We start from the raw sequence: 14,890 nt of genomic DNA, 5'->3' as shown, positions 1-14,890 counted from the left end.
CGGTGCGGGCCAGCCATATAACTCTTGAGACCCAACTGACCGGAAGATGTCTTATACCTGGGCTTATCCGCAGAAATCACCTTCATAAAATTGTATTATTAATGTTGAGAATACTTTGTAGGTCCCGTTTGGCGCTACTCGGAATATGGAATCCGATAGCGCGGAATGCACGGGATGCGTGGGCATTCACAAGCTAGAGCGCGTTCATCAAGGCAGTAATTCCGTAGATGCCACTGCAGTATTATTAATGCTGGCCAGTTAGAATGAAAAAGATTTAGTCGTCTTCCATTCGATATTAACTGCACCTGCCCTAGGTAAGCAGTAGTGCCAAACCTAAAGTGGCCTGTTGAAATACCCCATGAACGAATAGACCATACCATATCCTTCTACAAGGGTAATCAAATCAAGAAAAGCTAGCTCCCTTTTTAAAATGAAGGGCCCAAATTTACATCGAAAGACACGGTCAGGTCTTCATAGTAGCCGTCTATGGAAGTGCACGGCGCTGCAGTATGGCAGAATATAGCCGTAATCCTAGCTCCATATATTTATTGCTTATTTATGCTTATCCTCTTGTTATCGTTCCAATGCTGTAACTCACTCGTGTATCTAATCATAGAAGACCATGTTTTTACTAGTATCTCCCAAAATGTCTTGTTGAAATAACGGAACAAAGAAGGCCTTCATTGCGTGTACTTGAGGATTCATAACAGTAAAGAGAACAAATGATTCTTACTCTTGGTCAAATGATCATCCTTTCCTTTTCATCATTTAATATTGTCCTAATACTTCAATTGGCGTTGTGAAGGTGACCCAATTGTCCGAGTGATCGGGGGTACCGAATGGCTTCAGAGCAGCATACCGCAGCCTGGTGTATCAGAGAAAGTTAGCCACCTCAGATATCAGACAATGTTGGAACGTTTAAATGACGTACACATAATTTCCGAGGCTTAGTTTGGTACCATTCGCAAGCTTACCAAACCACCAGTTCTCAAAGTTGAAGTTGCTTCTGGGGAGGTCGATCTTGGGGTACGACAAGGTTTCATCAGGGTCCCATCTCGTCGGGTCAAAGAAGGGCGCCTGTCCCGAGCCTACCCAGTAGGCACCTGAACCGATGTACCCTTTCTCGCCAACGACAGGAGGATAAGCCCACTGTCTCTCAGTCCATCCCGCTTCGAAAATCTGGAGGAGTTTAGTACCACAAAAGACCCAAACAAAGTAAAAGTAAGCACGTACATCCCATCGGACTTGTCTAGTGCCCCAAATGATGTTATGGAATATCTTTGGAAAGTCTTGTACTCCAAGAGTGAGGTTGAAAGTGAATCTGGAAGTTGTTAGTTCTATTTACCGCATGTCCAAGGGGTTGTGCTTACGATGTTTTGCCCGTTTGTGCAGGCTCACCAGATACCAGATAAGGATGGCCCTTGCGGAACAGCGGATCGAGCTCTTTTCTCAGGTCTCCCGCAACCCCTGGATTGACTAAGTCAGAGGCCTCTCTTGCAAAACATAGATTCAACCCCGGTACTCACCTGCGTAGGGTACCGAAAGCTCTTCCCCATTGTTTCCCGCGACAATAATCTTCCCACTGTAAAGGGGTAGGACAGTCGCGCTCCACCCAAGAGACTCTGGGTTCTTAAAGTTGACGCTGCTCTCGAGTAATTAGTCCGCACGCTGTGTAGTATCTCAACAATCGATCACACTTACGATACGGTTTTACTATCTCCTGGGCTTAGGATAAAGTCGCGTGGGAGGCTAATTTCAACCGGCAGCTTCTTGGGGGCCAACTCTGATAGCAGCCTTACTCTTTTATCACCATTAACAGTATCCAATGCCAAAGTGTCAACGCCGTAAACATCCTGGGCAGAAAGATGATACGTCACAGGCTCGGATCCCATGTTCTTAACAGTGATGTCGTGATATCTATTGAAATAGCGAGTGTCATTCAGAGCGATTGGTTTGAAATCGAGCGTAATGTTGGAGTGGAGCAGCTTGTATGCGTCAATCAGTCCGTTGCCTACCTGAGCTACAGGCGCCGCAAGCTCAGAGTAAGCCGGATTATGATACGCAAGTGGTTTAGCGCTGGCAATGATTTGCTTGCTGAGGCTCAAGGCGAAGTCTTTCCCATGCACTTGTCGACCGCCGGAAGCGCTAATGTACAGAGCCGCAACACCAGCAACGTAGGGACACGACATGGATGTTCCGCTCATGGTAGTCCAGCCGTTGTTGAGGTAAGTACTGTAAATCGAACCTCCAGGAGCGGTGATATCGGGCTTGACGCTGAGGTCGTTAAGAAGCCCCCAGGACGTGAATGACGATGCCCGAGTCGTGTTCACAGCTAGGGCATCCGCGGAAGCAACTGCGAGGACATTCTTGCCCGATGATCCGCTACTGCCATAGAATGCTCCTTGCGAGCCTGAATTAGCGGCGGAAATGGTCACAACAACTCCTTGCTCAACGAGTCGAGATGCAACAACAGCCCAGGCCTCCTCGGCCCAGCCACCAGCGCCTCCTATACTGGAGGTTATGATGTCAACCTGAAGCTTTGTCAGATGATATTCATTTTAATATTCAAGTTGCAATCCTTACTCCATCATTGTATGCTGCAATGAAAGACTCAATAAGAGTAGCCGCATCAGTACCACCCTGAATCCCATTAGCTTCTGGTGGCCATCAATTAGATGAGAAATGCCTTACCTGGCGAGTCATGACCTTATAGGCGTAGAGTGTAGCGTCAGGAGCGACTCCAGTGAAACTTTTTCAACTGTCAGAAGCCAAATCTTTACGCAACAGACTATCAATAAGGGCCTACTCGTCGCTTTTTCCAGCAATGATACCAGCTACGTGGGTACCATGTCCCGAAAGATCGATCGGGTCCTTGTCGGGTTCCTTTTCGTATCCAATTGAGGGCCAGTCTTTTTCCTGCAGTGAGCCTCTGGTCGTGGATAGTCACATCCGGCAAATTTCCTAAACTTACATTGATCACCAACGAAATCATGTCCGCCAGCAACCTTGAAGCCCTCTCCAAAGCCGCCACCAAGCTTCAATGAAAAAGATGATTAGTCGCTCAATGTTACCACTAACAGGTATGGTTTGAAGTCCTTACTGCCTCGTGGTTGTACCAGATACCTGTGTCCACAACACCCACTTTCACTCCTTTTCCGTATATACCCTGTTCGTGTAACTTGCTGACTCCAGTTACAGTATGAACGATAGAAGGTACCGCGGCGGAACTTTCATCCTGCTGCACGATTGGATCAAGGTAAACAGGGTTGTTGGGCCAAACATTGACAACATCGGGTAGGTCAAGAAGGCTGTCAAGGTTAAGCTCGTTTGTCTCGACACTCGCGCCCGTAAAAATCTCGCTGTCGAAGCTCTTTACAATCTTGACATCGCCTTCAGAGGCCAAGGAGCTGAGTCTAGCTGACTTTCCCTGCAATTTTGATCAAAAATGGGAGTAACAAAACAAGTGTTCACCCTTCAACATACAGCATTGAACTCGACGATGTAGCTCTTGGCAAAGCGAGCGACAGTCGGATCGGGCCCGTCTCCTCGCTGCCGGGCAGCTACGGAACCCAGAAGCGAGCACAGAAAAACTTTTTCAAAGCCGTGCATTTTCCCAATGGCAATGCAACTTGGCAGATGCAGGTGGAAGAGCGGGAGCTTAGGAAGCTACCTCACGGCGGGCCAAGAATGGGATTCGCGCCCTCAAGTACCACGGCCACGATCGAAAGCCATGCGATAAAGCGCTGTATGTCGCCATATGGGAGAAAAAGCAATTAGCGGGCCGCAATAGCCTAAATGGCGCAAAAAATGTCGCCTTCATGTCAGTGAAATTATTGACCTGCCGTGTTCAGAGGTCAATCGCGCAGCGGATGCACCCCCAAGTCTTGGGAGACAGGGGTCGACCTCATCTTGACAATACCGAAGATCTTCTGGTACCGAGCTGCTTCTCGGCGATTGCCACGGCTAAGTTATGACTACACGTTAAATCGTGGCGGACAAGCTACCGTACTCATTGCCTGGCCCCGTATTCGTTATTAATCAAAATAGCTCTGGAGACTAACGCCTGAAAGGTTACATCGCAAAGCGGTTATTTCAAGTATGCATGATATGTCGTGATTGGTTTTTGTTACTGTGCTGCTGCCTTCCTAAATCAGTCCTGCTCACAGCAGACCCCTGGTGAAGATTTTTTCCAGCGTTTTCTGAAGTTTCAGTTGAGGATAATGGCAGCAGTATCAAGTTATATCCCTGGCATAAGTCCATTCACAGCGCCGAATTGCATTCGGAAAACTTTATTTCAGCATGAAGCTAAGTCTCGATAGAGTGTTAAGCGGCACATATGCACTTGAAGGCAAGGGAGACAACCGAGCATATATTGTTTGTTACTCTCAAAAGAAAAACGAAAACACAGGAGACCTTCACTTCACTCAACTTACCCCTCAGTCTAGGTTGTATGATGCATTGGTTCAAGCGCTTGTGAACTTCTCATCACGAACAACCATTGACAATAGCGGAAACAACATTTGGCTCTCAGCCCGTTCCGCTTGGGAATGGTAGAAAATTGACTTCTCCTCCTGGATTAGCGTGGCTATAATATCTATCGCCTCAGGTAATGACAAAGGCCGTAGCGCATGAACGAGAAACTGCAGCAGGTGAATTGCGTCACTCTTCAGCTCTGCCGATATATTCTGAAGCATTCGATCATTAATTAAGCTCAGCTTTCAAGGACGGTAATAAGAGATTCTTCAATCTGCTGGGGATGACGGCATTTGGCAAGAGTGTCTAACTGACACGCTGCTCATCTAAACCTATATTTTATAGTAAACGTTGCATCAGTAATACCTTAGGCGAGTGGGGGAAAAACTTACATAGTATCGGCCCCATTACCGACACTATCAATGATTATTTTCACTAGGTCATCAGATAATGAGTTGACCGTAAACTCTGGCCGTTCTTGAAGCTGTGTGGTGACATATGGTTTTGTGTCTGCCTTTATTGACCTTTTGTCTAGTAATGTGCAGTTATCTTGATAAATAAAAGAGTATTTCACGTTGAGATGCTGCTTCAGGCCGACTGGTGACGATTAAATTGCTGCCACCAATTGGATCGTTAATCGTAAGTCCCTGCAGCCACGTCAAAAGTTTCGATGCTGTGATGCATTAATCTAGAGAGTCTAAGACATTAACAAACTTTGATGATTGCATTATATGCTCAACAAAGATAGATAAGATCTTGACGTCTGGTTGTCTCTTAACACTATCAAAAGCTAGGTAAAGATAATCAATCAGCGTTGCAAGTCTTTCCCCAGTATCGCAGTGTTGTAACACAAGTGACCGTAAAAGATGATCAAGAGTTTGCTTCCCAGTTTCATTGTAGTTAAAGATAAATGAAAGTACGAGATTAACGCTATTACATGTAAGAAAATCCAGAATTTTTGTACTCAACATTGTCTTGCCCCATCCTGCTAGGCCGTAGAGCCACAGGTGTTGACGCTTCCCAGCCTTCCACTCTTGGAAGACTGCACTTGCTAGAAACCAGTTTCCAATATCAAAATATCGGCGTTCTCTCTGATGCATCCGATGGCGACAACGAGTGGAATCTGTTTCTGCGAAGTTGTTCATTTCCGGCAAACGTGAATTCTTCCTTAACAGTATCTTCTTTAACTGCCTATAAGTTAGATGCTATAAGTTACCCAAGATAAGCATGAAATTCGAACGCTTACCGATAGCTTCACTAATCCGTCTCTCATTTTCAACCTCATTGGGTTGTATCTGACGCAGAAGGTCTGCTGCGTACGCCCCGGCCGTTCATTGAAGCAAAGCTTTGCCATTCTCTATCTTTGTGCAAGTCGGCATAATCGCTTATCCCGCGAATGACCGGGCACGTGATAGCATTCGTTGAACCAGCAGCTTCCACCTTGGGCGTCAGGCGGAGTTTCTCTGTGTACAAGTGTCTGAGGTTTTTATCTTTCAGGCAAGACTCCTCGGTCAAGCTTGTATTATCGTAGCGAAGGGCCTCAGGAAACAGAGTCGCCCAAAAGTCTGTGTCGTCGTGTTCCGGTCTAGATCTTTCCGGTAATTCACCCAACTCCTCCGCGTATCTTCCATCATTTTTACAATCGCAACTTTCTCTCTCGCAGACCTTTACGAAATGTTCTAATTCGCTAAAACTGCTGGTACTTGTCCGTTCACCAGATAATACAGAAACCGGCAAGTCATCGTCTTTGCTTAAGACATCTTCACGATAAGGTGGAAGGAATAGTGCAATGTCTTGCATATGCTGTTTGATATGGTGGCGCAACTCAATCTGGGCTTCCGGGTCGTTCGAGTCTGGATAGCGCTTTTCAAGTACATCCGGATATCCACCGCAAAAGGGACATTTTTCCAGTATGAAGGCTCCCTTTCGTCGGGCTGCAATTTTTAGTATTGAACGATTCCTCGCAAATATGTTGCCTTGTTGGGTGCAGTATTCTTCAAATTCCATCTCATCAAAGATCTTGTGCTCACCGTTCGAAAGATCGACGTGAAAGCGTTCCTCAACATGGTCTTGCAGATGTCTCAACAGGCCATCAAATGTGTTTGGCACATCAAATGGTGCTTTACATTCTTCAAGTATGCAAAAGTAGGGTTCAAAATCTTGCATGACGTGTTGGCTGTCAAACTCATTGTTAGTGGGCGATACATGCTAATATGGATAATCAAGGACAGCAGTCTACCTCCAATTGGCTTTTTCAGCCTCAGCAGCTCGAAATACGAGTCGACAATAGGGGCATTGAAAGCTCGCACTGGTGAACTGTGGGGGCGGTGGGAAGCACGGATGCCTCAGTGCGATCGAAACGACGCTGTCTGCCCGCTCTTGTGATTTTGTTTCAGGATGTATTTCCAACTTCGTGTTCACTGTAGCTGGGTAAATAGTTTGTTGATCTTCTTGGTATAATTGGGTAATATCTTCGACATTTTGGGGCGTGTCCTGCGTCCTAGGCTCAACACTCTGCAGATCGCCATCTTGGTGGTCCGTATCAGGCCGTGGATGTATGGGCAACATCTGTTGCGCTTTTATGGCTTCGATGGCTTTCTTCTTGCGATGCATTCGTAAGTAATCAAAACGCATTCTCCTTCTGACAAACGATTCAGCAATTCTTTGATGAAAGGCATCTGTTGCTGATGGAAATTTTGCTTTTGCCTTGTGGTACCCAATCCTGTTGAAACCTTCAAAAGCAAACTTCGGCGTTTCTTTTTGTTGATAAATTCTGATTCTATTTTGACGATGCGTCAGTCCAACCTTTTCGATATGTAGAGCATGGCAATGGAGACGGTCCATCGTGTCTTCAATGTGCTTTTGAAGACAAAGAACCTGTTCATTTTCCGAACCAGCCTCTCCAATGGCATTTTCGACTTCAGTGTGCTCAAGGGAGGATAGAGAGTCAAAAGATTCCGAAGAAACATCAGAGTAGGCATCATTGACGTCGATTTCAGTATTTATAGAAACCTTGGTCTCAACAAAGGGTTGCTGAAGTTCTGATCATGCCAAGTTGGTCAGCTTCAAGGAACCTAGCGCACATGGCGGAATAGACACTGACTCTCTAGATCTCTCGAGAGAGAATGGAGTAGCTTCGCGATGATGTTACAGATATCAGGCACGTCTTTGAGTCGAACATCGATCGAGCGAGACCCTTGGTCATTTACTCCGATCTTAGTACACCACATGTTAAACTCGGCGAACTGGCGGGACGCCCAGTAGCCTTTCTCAGCGTCAAGATCGCTCTCTCGAGCATTTTCTTCCTGAAACATCACGTCTAGAAGTCTCCCACATCCTTGTGCAAGTTGTTTGAGACTTTCAATGTCTCTGGGGTCCGTCTCGAGGTCCATATCGAAAACAAAAGGCATAGGTCATCAGCAAAGGCAGCCGTGTCTGGTAATTATACTGGCGAAGAGCACAGCGAAAAAATACCATTAGGGGTTGTCCGATGATTTCTACCACAGCCTTTTCAACTGAATATGAGTCGACACACTTAGGTGCATAGCTGAACGGAGAAGAACCAATCAAATGCTGGCAGGTTGCTCTAGAAATGCGGCGGGGATGACATGATGTACACCTGCCTAATTTTATCAATATACACCCCCTCCCTCTTGGTCTCGCCACCCACATTGTTCTTTCTGATTGCCCGCGGCCATAAGTTCGTCCTGGAAAGTCAGCCTTTTTTCCTCCGTAAATTGCGCCATTAGGGCCGACCGAAGCCTTGCGCACCAGCGCAGCCGTTGTTCTCTTTCATTCCCTCATTCTGCAATTTGTATAAACCCGAAAGGAAGGCTTGGATCCTCTGAGCAGTAGCTTTGCATCTAATGTGGCAGTTGGAGCTTCTCTGTCAGGTGATTCCAGCCTTCGGGGCACTGGGAAAAGAGTTTATAGACCGCGATCACAATGATGCGGATCTCACCAGTGATGCCAATGATTGCTACAGTGATATCGTCGTCATTGGTACGGCCCTAGTCGCATCATGTGGAGAGTGGTCACCTGGTCTCAGAGGAGAAGAGGTGGAAAGGTTGTTGAAAGTTTTGGAAAGCCGGTTGCCACAAAAATGGAAGCCGTTTGAATTCATCAAGACTTATGCAGTAGGCCAACAGGTTTCTTCGGTATACAGGCATCGAAATTTCACATAAGCTTATTTTTTCACAGATGGCTGTTGACAAAAACACGAAACAGCGGCCGTTCAAAAAGCTGCATGATATCGTCACACGTATCGAATCGCATGGCCTCGGAGGTTACAATGCTTGCGCCGAACTGTCCAGTCAGACAGAAGATCAACGGCAAAGGTACCTGGACATCATTCGTCAGGACATGAAAGTTGAGTTGTTTCATGGGAAAGAGAAGACCTCCAAGTTGGTGCGCGAGAAGTTCATCACACCGATCAAAATAGCTGCCACGCATCTGTCCAATGTGTATTGCAGAGACCGGTCGACACATGGCAATTCTGAACTGAGTCTATCTCAGCATCCCAGCAGTGGGATGAGGGACGCAGCAAACAGGATTTATAGTATGCTGGAGCGCCACTGGCAATGCAACTGCCATCAGAGAGCTACCAGGCCAGAGAGGGCAAGAGAAGCGAGGCTCAGTTTAATCCGACATCATATATTGGCGCTGAAGCTCTCTTCAGGTAGAACTTCTTCTCGAGGACTACTTCAAAAGGCTAAGTACGAAGTTCTTCTGCCTGTATGCAAAGAACAGGTTGAGTGGAAGGTGACTAATGTGGAGGTCAATAAAGAAGCATCGTAAGATACAATTCCCAAGCCTCTTTTACAATGTCCATCATATCATCTGACACGAGCATAGCTGCAATGTAAAAGTCGCTCATGAAAGGCATCATGTTAGCCGAGACATCTGCCAGTGGCTGAAGCAGAGTAAAGGCTACCAAGTCGACTTCATGTTAGAGAATGACAAATTTTGGCATCTGCGGCCCCAAATTTCCGACGATGTCGACCATCGTACGATCATGGAACCTCTTCAACAGCTTCTGGGGAATGGCATGTCCATTTCTCACATAATGAGGTATACGCCAAAAGAGAATCTCATTCTCTGCTACGTCCTGGCAAACTCCATGCTGTTTTTGTATCCTGGATCTTGGTTACACACGGCATGGAATAGTAGCAAGGTCTATTTCATCCGCCGGGCGAATGCCCCGGCATCCAAACCAGTCGCCCTAAACTTCCCCTACCTTTCAGTTGATATGCAGGAAATAGAGGAACCTACTCGAATCACATGGCCCCATATGCAATCCCATGCTCATCCAAGCATTCTGGCACTCGGCATACTCTTCTTAGAAATCGCCACAGGGGCTTGCTTCCCGCGGAGACCTTACGCAACAATTATACCTACCGAGGAGCAGTGCACCGACGACCATAAAGAGGCTTGGGGATTACTGAAAAAGCTAGAATTGCAGGCAGAGCGCGACAGATCTAAACGGATATCTTCTACCCTGCTGAGGGTAATTCGCGCTTGCATAAAACTGGAGCCTCCGCACAACATTCCAAGCCATAGCCTTTTGGAGGAAGGCCCTATTCGGCAGTACATCTTGTCATGTATCATTTTACCGCTGGCATCGGAGCTTGTGGATGGGTACAAAGTTCACTTAGAAGAGCTTCACAGTTCCTTGGAAAAGGAGTTGAAGAGCTTCGATGTGACTGGAGAACAAAGACCAAACAACGTTGCTAGTGTTTTGCCAGGGAATGACCTTGGCATTTCAGAGCAGGAAAGAGGTAAGATACATTTTCACCATGGCTTGTACTATAAACCTTAGCTGACCTACGCCTTAAAGACGACCCCGTACCGAAAAACTCAGAGAGAAACGAGCTATGCCTCATGGCAGATTGTGGTGAGAGCGAGGTGGCAGTTGACAGAGTAGCGTGAGTCCGAATATTCTTCCCGCTTCATCTCAGCGTCAAATATGCTGTAATTTGTCCAGGAAACACAGCTAAACATAAACGCCGTAGATTATCTAGAACAAAAGAGTGGTTCGGATATCACCAAGATATTCTCTCTCGAATAAATCAACAGCTGCACGATTCGGAAATACCACAGACACGGAAGGTCAGAATTGCCATTCTAGACAGCGGCATTGAGTTAACTCCGGATCACCGGGACTTGTACGACCTCGAGCCCAGAATATCGTACAGAAGTTGGGTCGACAAAGATCCCGAATGGAGGGATGACGTTGGACATGGCACGCACCTTGCCATTCTTCTCCGAAAGGTTGCACCGAACGCTGCAATTTACGTAGCAAGGGTCTTCAAAAAGAAGCCGCGAGGCGACGCATCTGCACAAATTATTGCCGAGGCAAGTTGTTGATATGATTTCTACAAAATGTACTATTGCTGACCTGATAAGGCTCTTCGACATGCGGTCGACATCTGGGCTGTTGATATCGTAGTCATGTCATTCGGGTTCGGTAGTAGAAACGACCATCTGTGCGAAGAGATCCAGAAGGCGGCTGGAAAAGGCGTGCTAATGTTTGCAGCCGCGTCTAATGGAGGGAAAAATAGACAAGATGGTATATCGTGGCCCGCACGGGAAGAAAACGTCATCTGCGTCCACTCTGCAGACGGCCTGGGGAACCGCTCTGCATTCACACCGAGCCCTAGAGACAATATGCGGATCATGGTGCTCGGGGAATGTATCAACTCGGCGTGGCCGGAGAAACTAAGTTCACCCAACAATCATAAGCACATGAGCGGTACGTCTTGCGCGGCACCGATCGCCGCCGGCATAGCAGCAACCGTCCTTGACTACTCAAGGGGTTTTCTGAGTCAGAAGGACTGGGACCGACTTCGAAAAACAGGACCCATGCGGCGAATGTTTTATACAATGAGAGATCCAGACAGTCACGATGGATATTGGTGGATTAAGCATTGGACGCTGTTTGATCCGGATCAGAGCGATACTTGGATTCAAGAGGAGATCAAACGATACCTCAGTTGACCGAACCTAGGTAGTCTGGGCCTAATTCATGCAGGCTTAATTCACGCGGAGAATATCTTGAACACATACTTATTCTACAATTTTATGTAATTAGCTTATGGGAACTTCAGAGGAAGATTAAAAGAGTAATATGATTGCATTTTGCTCCTGACTGTTGAAGTTGCTGGGCATGATGAATGTCGAGCCTACCTCTAGCCGCATCTGCAGAGCGAAGGGGCAGGTAAAGCAGAAGCAAAGTCCACTCCGTCCACTCCAAGGGGTGTCTGAAACTGTAAACATGCATACACATTTCATGCCTATGAACAGCTGATGTGCCGGGTTCAGAACATGAGCTGATTCTTACATGCAGGCTGAGGTTCGAAACCCAATCAAAAGCATACATTCGCATTTGCATGCTGACCCAATTTGCATACGCGATAGCGTTGCAACCAGATATGGACTAGGTAGCCTAGGAATATGCAATACTGCGCCCGTTTTCTGACGCACTCTCCCGATGTTTAATATCTATAGCGATCAGGCGTGAGGCTGCAAGAAGGTCTTGCTTTGCAGTGATTGTGGTCATCCTTGACTGCTTGTTGATTCCAGGGAATGCTTCACAATCACTTCATGAACAAGCACTATGGGTAAGCTTTACTATTTCCAGGCTCCCAATTTCGACATCAACCCCGAAAGCGAGACAGCACCTAAGCTTGGAAGCATCTTTTCCACCGTCGATCAACTCACGGCTCCGCTGAACCAAAATGAACAACTAACAATTCCTCTGGGACTTCAAAACCAGAGCTCCATCACGAACTTTACTGAAACGCTCGATCAGAGTTTCCAAACCGAGGTCGGCTTCAAAGCCATAACCAGCCAAAGCATTCCATTCTCCGCGGAACTCATATACGCGTTTGCGAACAACAAGGCGGATGCTTATCGTTGTGACCTTCTCGAAACCTTTGAGTTTGAACCCGACCAGAAATTCGTGTCGGAGAGCATCGCCGCATCTCGCCGCGTGCAAAACTTCCTAGAAAACAGCCTCTTCGGCAGGAAGAGGGTGTATATGATCACCGGACTTAAGATTGCGTCTGGGTTCGGCAGGTCGTCTACGAAAGAAACGCGGCACAGTCCCAGCCTGAAAGTCGGGCCAAGCGGCAAAGCACTGGGTCTACCCGTCGAAGCAAGTCCAGGGCTGGGGCTTGCTGTTGGCAGGGCGCGAACGGTGGATCACGGGCAGTCTGTCAACAGAATTGTCTTCGCCTACCGGGTGATTCGGATCAAGGTGAAGCGGGACGGTGAGCCAACATACAAGCACAGAAGCGGCGGGAAATATGGAGCGGAGGAGAGCAGCGATGATAGTGATGAGGACGATGAAGGCAAGTGGGTGTTAGAGCGCTTGGAAGTTGAGAACTTGCCACAGGAATTCCCCAACTCGGTCAGAGTTGACATACAAAAGGGCTAGATCCAACACTTTGACAGATGATGTCTGGCGCAAAACCGCCATTGGAGATAGCAAAACATTGAGGTTTGAACTGGCGATGAAAGAGTTGGGTACATCAAAGAGTGCCCAAGCCTATAAGCAAGAGAGCGTTTGAGTTACATATAACGTAATCGAAAGAAAATATTTGGAAATGTACAGAGTAAAATACCAAGTTAGTTGCTCTCTACAGACTTAAAGGCTATGCAAATGAGGTAGTAGTAGTCGGTTTACACGAATGTATTAAACCGAATTGGTGTAAAGCAACATGTCAAATCTTTACTTCTGTTTTTTTATGAGTAGCATTGATTCCCAAAGCAAAGAGTCTAATCTTTGCTCATTCACATACTAGTATATTGCATACAATGTGGTTATAGGCATGAATAAGGTCACCAATGTCCATCCACCTTACATAGTAAGTTAACATGTTGAGCTATGCATATTTCATGCTTTTTTCAGTGAAAGAAACTACCCGACAGGTGGTCAAGAACAATTTACCAGGAGAATCACGCCATAACATGGCGCGCAGAAGTGTCCCAATGATAAGACTTTGCCATGTCATTCTCCGCTACAACGATTTCTTCCGTGTGACTTAAGCTCCGCCTCTCTGCTCTTCCCAGCACCGCACTTTAACCACATACAGGAGGCTCGTATCAAGAATCTCTCACATATCCGGGTTATCTTGAGGTAACCAACGCCCGGTCCGCCGATATTCTTCGTCCATTTTTTCTACAAGTTCAGCCAAAAGCTCCTGGCTCAAAAGACTCCTCCATGCAAATATTTGATCGTTTTTATCCAGCGGCCTAGTTTTGCCGTCTCTACTCGCCTCGTGCGGCCACCATAGTTTGAGTTTGGTCAGCTTGTCTGTTTCCCATATGGCAAATCCGAGCTCGCGGTATGGCCGGAACGGAACGCCGCGGATAGGGGAGAAATGGGAGCCCCACAATCTCATGTAGAAGCCGAAGCCAGCGGGGTTCAGGTCTAATAATGTATCTCGTTCCCATAAACTATCGACTTGCTGGTATAAAGCCAAGGCTGGCCACTTGCCAACTGCATTGTGCCCCCGAGGAGAGGGTGGAAGGCATAGAGGGTAGTCGGCATTTATAGGGCCGCTCTGCGTATGGTTTACAAAGTCGACGACGGTGAGAAACTCCTCTTTCTTTGGTTGCCTCGGTCTGTTCCAGCCGAGGAATAGCGTATCGGCAGATATCTCCTTTTGATCGTCCTCGACGGCCCAGCGCAGTCGACCTTCGGAAGCCGCCGTTCTCATTTCGTTCAGCAACTGCAATCTCCAGAATCCGCGCATCACGCGCTGTTCCTCAACCCAACAGGGGGGCCCAATATCTTGCGGCTTGTATGGCTCCCCAAGAGGTTTCTCACGCCATGGCTTCGCGTACCCGGAGCCCCAGACGAAGCGACTCTTAAGGTGGGAGGGTTTTATGGAGAGACATCGTCTGCGATAGTGCTCCAGACAGTCTGATGCCAAGAAAATGATGTGTCGTACAGTTGAGAGAAGGCTTCGGGTTGCATGACGGTGCTCGCCACAAAATGAGCGCGGGAGAGGCGGAACAGGACCAAGATGGGTCCCCTCCAGACGTTGCGTGTACTGTTCCGCAAAGGCCCGGAGTGACTCTGCTAGGGGCTTCTCGGAGGTTGCAGTGCGTATGAGGCCAACAAGCCGTATGAAACGGCACACTTGTGGTGCCATTGTTTCGGCGAGGGCATTGTCGAGGGCTTTGGGGCCGGCTTCAGAGACATTGAAGACGCGCGAAGCAGCGGGGCTGGCTACGAGGAGATGGTATATAGATCCTGGATCGGTGATGTACAAGATGATTTGTTCAAGTATCTCGGTCGGGAGATTTTCGAAAGCGGAATCCGATTGGGTTGTCATGGCAGATGTTTAGGGCTTGGCTAGACCTTGGATGCAGGTTAAAGCTTGGAGATGTAGACTGACATCAACAAGGT

General features: G+C 47.4%; 5 protein-coding genes across 5 annotated transcripts; 2 read left to right on the top strand and 3 right to left on the bottom strand.

Annotated features, from left to right (window-relative positions):
• Window positions 1-768: 768 nt before the first annotated feature.
• CTRU02_208573 (subtilase) lies at window positions 769-3,609 on the bottom strand (the record flags this gene model as incomplete). The annotated part of the gene is made up of 12 exons (XM_036728568.1): window positions 769-865; window positions 932-1,179; window positions 1,234-1,321; window positions 1,371-1,467; window positions 1,527-1,642; window positions 1,702-2,531; window positions 2,584-2,640; window positions 2,692-2,749; window positions 2,807-2,909; window positions 2,972-3,035; window positions 3,101-3,427; window positions 3,484-3,609. 12 exons carry the CDS (start codon window positions 3,607-3,609, stop codon window positions 769-771), a joined length of 2,211 nt encoding a protein of 736 aa, XP_036579852.1.
• Window positions 3,610-5,754: 2,145 nt separating this feature from the next.
• CTRU02_208572 (C2H2 type zinc finger domain protein) lies at window positions 5,755-7,865 on the bottom strand (the record flags this gene model as incomplete). The annotated part of the gene is made up of 3 exons (XM_036728567.1): window positions 5,755-6,649; window positions 6,713-7,514; window positions 7,577-7,865. 3 exons carry the CDS (start codon window positions 7,863-7,865, stop codon window positions 5,755-5,757), a joined length of 1,986 nt encoding a protein of 661 aa, XP_036579851.1.
• An 808-nt stretch (window positions 7,866-8,673) lies between these two features.
• Window positions 8,674-11,469, top strand: CTRU02_208571 (subtilisin-like protease; the record flags this gene model as incomplete). Its single annotated transcript, XM_070205110.1, has 5 exons — window positions 8,674-9,266; window positions 9,328-10,003; window positions 10,474-10,827; window positions 10,879-11,328; window positions 11,359-11,469. 5 exons carry the CDS (start codon window positions 8,674-8,676, stop codon window positions 11,467-11,469), a joined length of 2,184 nt encoding a protein of 727 aa, XP_070061185.1.
• Window positions 11,470-12,088: 619 nt separating this feature from the next.
• Window positions 12,089-12,910, top strand: CTRU02_208570 (uncharacterized protein; the record flags this gene model as incomplete). Its single annotated transcript, XM_036728565.1, has 1 exon — window positions 12,089-12,910. The coding sequence occupies one exon, from the start codon at window positions 12,089-12,091 to the stop codon at window positions 12,908-12,910; it is 822 nt and encodes a 273-aa protein (XP_036579849.1).
• A 679-nt stretch (window positions 12,911-13,589) lies between these two features.
• Window positions 13,590-14,816, bottom strand: CTRU02_208569 (uncharacterized protein; the record flags this gene model as incomplete). Its single annotated transcript, XM_036728564.1, has 1 exon — window positions 13,590-14,816. The coding sequence occupies one exon, from the start codon at window positions 14,814-14,816 to the stop codon at window positions 13,590-13,592; it is 1,227 nt and encodes a 408-aa protein (XP_036579848.1).
• Window positions 14,817-14,890: the final 74 nt, after the last annotated feature.

This window comes from Colletotrichum truncatum, assembly GCF_014235925.2.
Source record: "Colletotrichum truncatum strain CMES1059 chromosome Unknown Contig_0005, whole genome shotgun sequence".
Taxonomy (NCBI): Eukaryota; Fungi; Ascomycota; class Sordariomycetes; order Glomerellales; family Glomerellaceae; genus Colletotrichum; species Colletotrichum truncatum.
The sequence above is the reverse complement of the archived record's forward strand: the minus strand, read 5'-3'. Positions and strand labels throughout refer to the sequence as shown.